General features: G+C 37.1%; 1 protein-coding gene and 1 long non-coding RNA gene across 2 annotated transcripts; both read right to left on the bottom strand.

The window, feature by feature from the left end:
• Positions 1–282: 282 nt before the first annotated feature.
• On the bottom strand, positions 283–1,272 carry LOC110726801. Its single transcript, XM_021906319.1, has 3 exons — positions 1,047–1,272; positions 551–967; positions 283–466 (listed from the first exon to the last, which is right to left on the bottom strand). The coding sequence occupies exons 1-3, from the start codon at positions 1,059–1,061 to the stop codon at positions 326–328; spliced, it is 573 nt and encodes a 190-aa protein (XP_021762011.1). The 5' UTR covers positions 1,062–1,272; the 3' UTR covers positions 283–325.
• Positions 1,273–5,770: 4,498 nt separating this feature from the next.
• LOC110726800 lies at positions 5,771–8,338 on the bottom strand. Its single transcript, XR_002512406.1, has 2 exons — positions 8,021–8,338; positions 5,771–6,145 (listed from the first exon to the last, which is right to left on the bottom strand). It is a non-coding gene; the product is annotated as an uncharacterized LOC110726800 (long non-coding RNA).
• Between the last annotated feature and the right edge of the window lie 2,822 nt (positions 8,339–11,160).

Below are 11,160 nucleotides of genomic sequence, written 5' to 3'. Positions count from 1 at the left end.
CCAAATATCATACCGAAGTGGTATGAAATTCGTAGAGCAAGCGTGGAGGGTTGGGATGCTTTGTACCATGCTCGCGTGCAACAGTGGAACAATTTAATTGCCATGTAGTTTTTGTTGATGTACACCTACCTTTTACTATGAGGCCTTGTATTGTCAATACTATGTCATTTCTATGTGTTCATTTTTAAAAGATAATGTTTCATTTTAAAAACTAACAACAATAATTTCAAATATTACAAAGTAAAATGATAATATTGAATTTTAAAAACTAAGAACAATAATTTCAAATATTACAAACTAAAAAGATAATGTCTAATTTCAAATATCAGTAATCCCTCTGTGACGCCCACTGCCACTGCTCAAGGGTCCGTTCCAGATCGTCAATAACAGCTCTGCCTGATGCACTCGTCATGCAGTCCCTTTCCTCAAAAAGTCGGTGTCCCAACTGCATAATCTTGCCCATCCACTACACAAAACAAAAAACATGAAACGACGTATTATACATATATATATTAAAATAAGAGAACAACAAATAAAAGATGAGACGTACCGCATAAGAGGCAGTGGCAGGTGGCACATCGTCATCATCTGCGTCGTCGATGTCTTTGATCAACCTCGGGTGCGAGTGCCGGATGTACCATTCCATGTAGTGCTGGTCACACATGGCAGTCACCCCACTTGGCGGCCGCTGCAGCTCCGCCGTCCATAGGCGGGCAACCATCGGAAACTGCTCCCACATGGATATCATGTTTGACGGCCATTGGACGACGTACTCCTTCGACGACGCAGATCGTACCGCCTTACTGGGCCATGCCGGTGGAGGTGGGACAACTTGGACAAATCCAAGCTGGCGAAGACAGCGCTGCGGCATGTACGCCTCTACGATCTCGCGATACTGAATCAGTCCAGTGTAGAGGGTCCTGGGTACCCTATTACTAGGGTTCTGGCCGAAAGGCATCCAGTTCACCTGCACATTATTTAAAATCAGTAACAGTCATAAAATAAAGCATCAGATTGTAAAAGTAGAAATAATTTAATCACTGTACCTCTAAGGGGGACATCCTGTCAAGCGATAACCGTATGGAGCGCAGGCGGTCAACGGACTTCTTCTCGACACGCGGACTCCACGCACAGGCACGTGGCTGGCCATCACCAATGGGAACCGGGTCGCGGTGTGGTCGAAACGCAGGAAAATACTCGTATATCCAGGTCTGTAACAACGTCAGACATCCAGTGATACCTGCTGCATCAGCCCGGCTCGAGAATCCTAACTGGCGATACAGATACGCCAGCGTAGCCGACCCCCAAGAAAACTGGCCTACTCTGTCGGGCTCACACGCGTCAACTATGTCGCGTGGCCTGAGCTTGTTCCCGCTCTTATCCGGAAACAAGGTACACCCGAGAAGAAGAAAAACATATGCAGCCAGCTGTGTGTCCTGCGTCCTACGTGCCGTAGGGTGCAAACATCGCTGCAAGACGGCTGCGATCTTAACGCCGCCGTGATCCCACACACCAAGTGCCGATGTGTACAGCGCAGCCCTATCCACCGCCAACAGCTCCGCTAGTAAATCTGCCTGATCCGCATCAGTGACGACAGATGCTCGGTTTCCCTCCACGGGAATCCCAAGGATGGCCTCGACGTCATGCAACATGATCGTCATCTCACCGAACGGAAGGTGGAACGAGTTCGTATCCGGCTGCCATCGCTCAACGAAAGCCGTGATCAGCGTCCAGTCAATCCTATCGTGCATGGTGGCAGGAAGGTGACTCACTCTAGTGGCCCTCAATCGCCCGACCATCTCGCTCTCCTCCGGCCAAGCATCAGCCCAGCTACACAAAAACCTACAAGTCTTTTCCCGGGTTTGGCATTTCAAAATGCCTGTATCCAAAGCCCTCTCCTGGTCCTCCCAAATACGGGTAGCGATGTGTCCTAAAAAGCTAGGAATCACACTCCCGTCTATAGGTCCCCCGGCCACCTCACCCCTCACCATCCAAGAATCATTAACGGCCCTCGACCGTTTTCTGCTACCCGCAGACACAGTGGACGCAGATGATGTGCCAGATCTACTAACAAACCTACCATCTCGACCCTTACGCACATCTACCCTATGCGTCTCATACGTATCATCAAGTCTCTGACTGAATGGACCGTAATCATCATATGGTCCACTCTGATCGTCGACATCCTCATCTGCATCATCCTCGTCCTCGACCTCCTCCTCCTCCTCCTCATCATCATCATCATCATCTTGATCGTCCGCAGAACAGTGCACCCGTTCTCTGCGGGCCGAGGCCGAAATACCACGGGATCTAACGTGTCTGGGCCCCGAGCTCTCCATTGAGTAGATCGTACTCCTCACGACGTCAATACTCTTCCCCGCACCAGGTCTAAATTGCGATGCCTAACTCCAAGTAAATAACGAAACATAATAACAAAAACAAATTAAAAAAAGTCGAAAATAAACACAAAAGCAAATAAACAAGTCACGAAAATAAAATTATAAACATAAAAAATATAAAATTAAAACAAATAAAAAAACAAAATTTAAAAAAAAAAAGATAAAAAAAAAAGGGAACATACAATTTTAAAAAAAGAAAAACAAATTTTTTAAAAAAAAAAAAAAAAATCGAAAATAAAATTTAAAATTAAAAAAAAACAAAAAAAAAATTTTTAAAAAAAAAAAGAACGAGGCGCCTAGGCAAGGCGCCCGTACGGTGGTGTCGGCGCCTAGCCCAGACGCCACTACCACGGCCGTGGCGCCTAGCCTCTGCGCCGCTGCCGTGGTAGTGGCGTCTGGGCTAGGCGCCGCCACCACCGTACGGGCGCCTTGCCTAGGCGCCTCCTCCGTGGTGGTGGCGTCTCGCCTTGGCGCCCCACCGTCGCCGGAGGTTTTTTTTTTTAAAAAAAATTACAAAAATTAAAAAAATTACCTTCTGGCCGGCAAACCGCCTTCCGCCCACCGCCGGTGCCGCCACTTCCTTGCCGGGCCGCCTCGACATAGCTCTGGAAATAATTTAGAGAGAGAAAGTGGAAGTAGAGAGTAGAGAGAGAAATTGTGTGTTTTTTAGTATGAGGGCAAAAGTGTCATTTCACTCTTATTTTGTGGGCTTTATGTAGGAATTTGCGGGCGATGTTTAACAGTTCACAATATATAATGTTACCATTACTAGTTGTTTGATATTACTAAGGAAACGTAAACAATTATAACCAATCTCTTTCCTCTTGTTTGGCATAGATAATTTGGAAACATATAGCTTTCCTTTTATTTTTTGTTGTCTTGGCTAACTTTTTCTATACACTATACATTATACAATGTAGAGTAACGTACACTAATTACCATTATATATTTATGTTCTAAATTTTTACTCGTATGTTCTAAATTTTAAATCTGATGTTCTAAACTTTTCTCCAAGTGTTCTAAATTAAATCATATGTTCTAATAAATTAGTACTCACATGTTCTAAACCATACATTAGTTAAGTTAGATGTTATAAATTTCGAATGACTTATTCCGAAATTTTAACTTATATGTTCTAAATTTTAAAACGTGCGTGTGTTCTAAGATTTTTAGTAAAATGTTCTAAATTCGAAAGCATATGTTTCAATTTTTACTCACATGTTCTATATTTTTACTTATATGTTCAATATTTTTACTCCCATTTTCTATAACTTATACCAAGTTTTCTAAATTTTTTATTCACACGTTCTAAATTTTAAATCAGATGTTCTAAATTTTACTCATATGTTCTAAATTTCATAAAGCAAATTTTTTAAATTTTTACTCTCATGTTCTAATTCTTAAATCATATGTTCAAAATTATTAGTCATATATTCTAAATTATTAGTCATATGTTCTAAATTTAAATTTGAGTCGCATGTTCTAAATTATTTTCTCACGTGTTCTAAATTATAGATCAGTTCTCATATAAGTATGAATTCTCACCGTATCCCTCCCTTATATGTGTTATATATATATATATATATATATATATATATATATATATATATATATATATATATATATATATATATATATATATGCAAAAGTCACATAAATTATTGATTACAAAATAATTGAAATTCTAGTATCTCAAATTAAAATAAATAAATAAAAAAAAAGCATTCAAAAACCATTGAAACATTTTCTCCAATAACAACTTAGGACAAAACTTTCTACTTTTTCATGGGACGTTTTCTGGATTGACTTGTAGATTGAGTAGAATTCACAATTGCTTATCAATCTCTTTATCCATATCTTTTATAGCATCAACAAACGATTCACTTGCATCTCCGGTAGTTTTGTCTTTTGCGTATATCACCGCAAGAGTTTCATAGTGAATGAATGGAACTCCAAAAAACCCCTTAGCTTTCTTATGAGTCTGCCATATAAGAGATAATACAACTAGATTGATATATTTTATGCATATACTAGTTTCTGAACTAAACTCTTCGTTCAGAGTTAAGAGTTCAGATTCAGAATAGTCTCTCTGCTGTATGATTCAAACTATATATTCAAGTATTCAATAATAGCATAAAAGTAAACTATCCTTGCTCAGAGTTGCTCACCTACCTAAACTGTAAGTTGTAGACAATTTAGCAATGAAATCTAACTATGTAATAAGTGAAATATGAAAAAAAATTTCATGAAATTCTTGCACAAAACAAGCATGCATTCACAAGATGAAACAGGGGAATTAATGATATAAAACAAAACCATTTGATTGTTGATGGATATAGAATATAGAAACTAGGAAATAAATAAATGATTTACATGAAGATTACTAATTATTCAAGACTTAAAATCATGATCATCAAATTTAGAAGAACTATTTTGAGGCCTGAAAAACCATTTCCAAAACTTGTTATTCTTTCTGCATTTCATAGCAGCAAGATCAGGCACCTTTGAATGATCTGATGATGACATAGTAGTATTTTCATTCAGTTTCAAATCTATAAAAGCAGGATCATCATAACTCACAAATTCAGTCTCCTTAAATGAAAATATTAATCACTATATCCTATAAATCACACCCATGAAATGACAAACATGAACAACATTAATAATCTGCCTCAAAATAGTAGCAGCACACAATAATCATACCACACACCCAATAATCTGGAGTCAAACAGCAAAAAATTAGAGCAATCTCTCGGTCGATATCTTCCATAACATCAACGAATGACTCACTTGCATCGATCTCCCAAGAATATGTTTTATACTCTATCATGTTAGTGGACCAACTCAACCAAAAGCTTAAGCTGATGGTTGAGGCCGAAGAATATGTTTTATACTCTATCACTCCCCCTCACACGAGAGCCCGTTTGGGCTAGAAGTGTGGATGCAGCATGGGCCCTCCTCATACCCAGCGCTTAATATTCCACTTGAAAGTGGGGGTGGATGAGATTCGAACCCGTGACCTTTGTGTCACGCTGGCCCTGATACCATGTTAGTGGACCAACTCAACCAAAAGTTTAAGCTGATGGTTGAGACCCAAGAATATGTTTTATACTCTATCATTGACAAGTCGACAACCTAGCTTACAAACTGAACCACACATGCACATAAAAAAAACAACACAAAAGCACCAGATTTCTCCATACTACGTACCCATATTTAAAAAGCAACATAAAGGAGAGGGGCAACAACAGGGGAAAAGCAGAAGGAAAGGGGGAAGCAACAAGGTAGCAGCAAAAGAAGGGGGGGGGGGGGGCAGAAGTAGATGAGCAGCATAAGGGAAGGGGCACCAGTTGAAGACACAACATCAAAAGCAAGCAGAAGGGTCAAGGCTGCAAATTAACAAGCAAAATAAACAACCAAAATCAAAATTGTAACACCCCCAAAATTCAAGTCTTTAAAAAAACAATAAGAGTAACCTTTAACTTTCAAAAACCCAACCATCGAACTCTGGGAGTGTTACTGCTACACTTATTTTCCGTAGAAAATAAATGCAAAGCAAAAATTACATAATATTTAAATAAACGTCTAAGTTGTGGCAAAATAAAATAGTCATTACATCAAAACTGCAATTATTTTGAAACCAATAATGGAGAGGAAATAATTAAATTCGGGAATAAACTAAATTTTCTTAGCTACGTGATTATTCTAACGTCTCCTCACACGTAACCGAGTACCCTTTTACCAACCTGCAAAATAAATCAGAAACAAAAAAAGAGAGAAAACTCTCAAAAATCAGATAAACTGAGTAATTCCAACTCCATCCCGTAAAATAAATAATTTTAGTTCAAAACATTTTATACATAATATAGTCTTATAAATATTTTAATACTCAACCAAGTTCAAATAGTCACATAACATACTATTTCTTTATTTAAGAAAGGGAAAGAGAACGCCAGTAAGCCGGTACTAGTCCCTGTCACCACCTCCTACTTTACAGAGGGTCGCGCATTACCCCAAATGGCCACGAAATAAACAGAATGTCCCTAGTGTGCACACCCATCACTAATACCCAGTGATTAGGAGGAAGACTACAACAATATACAATAATTTAAACCAACTAGTAGCAACCATAACTACTAGAGGGCAACCTGTTCTTCCCCCTTTCGGGTTTCATTTCCCTTCTTAAATTAAATTTCACTGGACATTTTATTAAATTAAATCATCCAAGCAATTACACTGTACACAAGTATTGCACAAATCAATTTAATTTCAAGTAACAATACTTCAATTTGTGGATTGCTAAACATCGCCCGCAAATCTCCACATAAAGCCCACAAACTTATATTGAAGTTACAATATTGACCTTGACCTTAAAAAAAAAAACACAACCTCAATAAAAATCAAAGTACGGGGATGTCGAGGCTCGTGGCGGCAAGGTGGTTGGCTCGTGGCGGCAAGGTAGTGGTGGCTCGTGGCGGCAAGGTGGTGGTGGCGCCAGGTCCGGCAGCCACGTCCACCGGCCTGGCGTCTGGGCAGGACGCCCAGCCACGGTGAGTGGCGTTTGGGACAGGCGCCAGTCACTGTGGCTGGGCGTCCTGCCCAGACGCCAGGCCGGTGGACGTGGCTGCCGGACCTGGCGCCACCACCAGCCACGGGCCGTCCTGGCCAGGCGCCCCAGCTGCCTTAAATTTTTTTTTTTAATTTTTTTTTTTTTTGGAAAATCAGAAAATTTTTCTAATTTTTATTTAATGTGTTTGATTTTTTTTTTAATAATTATTAATTTTATGTGTTATTTTTTATAAGTCTAGTATATATATTTTTTATAAAATCAAATAAAAAACATAAATTTCCACATCCTAAATCAAAACATAAATTTAATAAACATAATTTAAAAAAAAAAAAAGGCAAAAAAAAATAAATAAAAAGTAAGGGCGGCGTCCAAACCAGACGCCAGTGCACTGGTGGTGGCGCCTGGCCTGGACGCCAGTGCACTGGTTGAGGCGCCTGGGCTAGACGCCAGTGCACTGGTTGTGGCGTCTGGCCTGGACGCCAGTGCACTGGTTGTGGCGCCTTGCCTGGACGTCCTTGCCATGGTTCCGGCGTCCAAACTAGGCGCCACCTCGTTTTCCGTCGAAGACGACGTATCTCCGGCGACCCTCGCCTCACTGGCCTCCCTGGGCAACCCAGTTTGACTCCACATTTGTTAGATCGAGATTTGTTCACTTTGGGTACGATTTTAGAAATGGGCAAAATTGTCAAACCATGTCTAATTTGTGGGCTTTATGTGGAGATTTGCGGGCGATGTTTAACAAATCCCTTCAATTTCAGTATTATTAGACCATAGTCATCCCACATGACATATAGACCATCAATCACGTATAATCAATCATCGAATACCCAAGATTATATTAAAAAAAACTCATACGATAACAAACAATCATATTTTTCGAAATTACATATACTAGTACACAAAATAGAAAACACATATATATAATATATGATTCCATAATTTCATACGATAGCACACTCAGCTCATCACATATAATTACATAAGCACGTATTTGACACATAACATTTCAAAATAATTTCCAAATCTAAAGATGATGGACATTGAAAATTACCTTGATCGCGCGTAAAAACTCAAGGTAATTAACCTCCGAAACGTTCACATAGTAGCCTCCGTCTACAAATAAACGAGTCCAAGTTAGTTTAGTGTACTAATCGAATTGGTTAGGCAACCTCATTAATCCTTGATGCCTATTACTAATACACCACTACGTAAAAAGAACGGAAGTAGATTTTTTTTTTTTATAAAAGAGATGTCTGCCAACTTTTCTAACTTTTTAGATCAATTACTCATCTAACCCCACCATTGTTGCTCGCCTAACCATTGTCTGTGATTGAAAGAATCATCTTACAATTTACAGAAGACCAAACAACCCCCCCCCCTTTTTTTTTTCTTTTTTTTAACAAACAAAAATAAATAATAAAAACCATACTCCTTAAAATGTGAATCGGAAGAAGCCATAGAAATATAACTCAAGGTCAAGGGACGAAGGTGTAGTTCGTGGTGGGTTAGCTAACAATTATTATTATCAAGAATGATAGGTGAAGAAGAATCATGGCTTACCACTATACTCAATCAATTATAGTTGGTGTTTTAGCAAATGACACAAACTAAGGGATAATAATCGGTTTGAGGGGAAAAGAAAGCTTCTTGGAGCTAATATTTTCTCATAGCAATTTGGGTGCGTGAGATTGGACATTTATAAACTTAATATTGTGAAGGTAGATTCATCCAGAAGGTCTTCTACAAGATAAGAACTGATTTCAAATAGAATTTGTTTGTTGTTTTTCTTTTTTATCCGATAACACCAATTCTAGAAAATAATAATTATAAATTCTATTAAAATAACATATATAATTAAAGTTTAAAAGTTTATACTAGCTAGAAAATTTGGGGTATTACAAAAATTCTAAATAAGCAACTTCCTAATGCACTTAAAATCCATAAAAATCCCCAACTATATAATCAACCCACCAAAAGTAAACCAAAATCATGGGAAAAAGTTAGGAAAACAACTCAATATAACCAGCCCATAAACACAACAATAGAAATTATATGACAGTTAGCAACAATTATCAAATTAGGGCCAACGTCAGTATCATGAAGAAGAGCATCAATCTGTCAAAAAAAGAAAGAAAAAAAGAGCCGCAACAATCATCGGTTAGCAATAGGAACAACCCGCTTAGTACCAGAAGAAGCATTATGACTGTTAACAGGAGTAGAATTCTCAACAGGGCACCCATTGGTTAAACCCTAAACCAATTAACCACAACAATTACAAGATATAATAACAATATATACCAATAAATTCAGCATAAAATCAACGAAATTTGAGAAATATAAACCCTAAGAAAGAGAAAAGAAAATTTCAATCGAACATGCAATAGAGAATTCAAACCAAAAAGCGACGAAATTGATATCGTATTAAGAATATGAACCCTAGAAATTGAACAAGAGAAATGACAGGTAATTATGAAATCGAAAATAGGCAAATTAAATAGCAATCCATGCATTTCAAGATAAAAAATACAAACAACCAAAATCTAAATCAAAATTATACAAATTCAACATTAATTTCAACACTAATTCAAAATCTAGGTTTCCTCAACAAAAAAATTGATACATAACAAACTTGTGTGTTAATATTGTTGATTTGAGAAAATTTGAGCTAGGAAAATCGATCAAATTGAGCGAAAAATGGAGATTTGCTCGATCAAATTTGGGGAATTTTTGGAGAATTATGGTATGAGAGGAGAGAGAAGAAGGTAGACTGGTAGAGTGATGATTTTTTGGGTTAGAAGAAAGTAACGTGATTTGTTTTAATTGAATTACTAGATCATATCGGAATTGGTACACTAGTTTTAATTAAACCTGCTATGATGTTAGGGTTGGTAAGTCATGCACATCGGAAGCAAATTAAAGATGTAGAGACTGATAAAATAATTTGAAGAAAGATAAAGGCAAAATAATTAAAGAGTAAGGAAATGGACATAATATTTAAACGGCAACGAGCACCAAATTAATCCACTATATGAAAAATAAGAGTGTACAAGAACTCTTTTTGAAAGGGTGATTAGTACAAGTTTCTCCAAACATAGAAACTCACAAAGGATTATTATATTACAAATAATGGGGAATAGTGGATTTATAGAGAAGGTAAATAGGTAGAAAATTATGAGGAGGTTAGATAAGTAGAAAGGCTTGTGTATAGGTATGGCTACTTGTGTGTGTATGTATCCTAATTGAATGCCCATGACCTATATTTATAGTTGAAGATGGAGCATGGAAGAAATGTTTGAAAGATTCTAGAAGCGCCTTCATAATTTTTGTATCCATGATATTCTAGAAAATTCATGAACTATGTTTCTAGTTACTTCCAATGTCAAGAATTCTTTGGATCATTTTAGAGACTTGCATGATACAAGCTAGTAGAAGAATTTAAAGAAATAAGAAACAATAGCAACCATGTTACATGTATCCAAAAGCTTCTAAAACATGAACAAATATGCTATCAAACAGTGGGCCTAAAATTTGGGCCACACCCAACATGTGAAATGTTAGTTATTTTGATAAGAAGAACTACTATAGTCTTGCTCTTAGACCATTTATCTCTAATGGTGAGATTCAAATGAGTATTTGTAGGAGAGAGAATATTTTTTGCAATGTATACCAATAAGTTGGTATCTAAACTTAGCAACTCCAAAAGAAAGTTGCTAAGTTTAGATACTCAACTTTGCGTCTCATTTGACAAAAAGTGTGGGCCTTATCAATATTCTAATATATTTTGTAATTTATTGAAGTTTTACTTTTTTTTTTTTTAATTTTTTTATCTTATAACAATTGATGGGTCATAAATTGAAAGTGACATTTGTATATTTTTAGAGAGTCTCACCATTGAGAATTTAGACTTCATATGAGTTGCTAAATTGAGAAGTGGGTATGTTATCACCATTGAAGGTAAAAAACAACTCATTTTGTATTTCAATACTCAAACTTGAGTCTTACCATTGGAGATAATCTTACCACAATAACTAACATTATACCATAAATGCGGAAAATAATATTGTAGACATGGCCGGTAAATTGTTCTAGGAAAAATTACATATAGTATAAAAAAAATATTAACAATCAACTTCATTGCTTATCCTTAGTTTGTATATTAATTACCCGTAAATGATATCAATAGTTTGATTA

Source organism: Chenopodium quinoa, unplaced genomic scaffold (assembly GCF_001683475.1).
Source record: "Chenopodium quinoa cultivar QQ74 unplaced genomic scaffold, ASM168347v1, whole genome shotgun sequence".
NCBI classification, from domain to species: Eukaryota; Viridiplantae; Streptophyta; class Magnoliopsida; order Caryophyllales; family Amaranthaceae; genus Chenopodium; species Chenopodium quinoa.
The sequence above is the reverse complement of the archived record's forward strand: the minus strand, read 5'-3'. Positions and strand labels throughout refer to the sequence as shown.

Excerpts from the sequence above, each read along its gene's own strand:
- LOC110726801 (XM_021906319.1), bottom strand. Across the intron at positions 467-550 it reads CTGCCACTGCCTCTTATGCG|TGGATGGGCAAGATTATGCA; the intron begins GTACGTCTCATC and ends TGTTTTGTGTAG.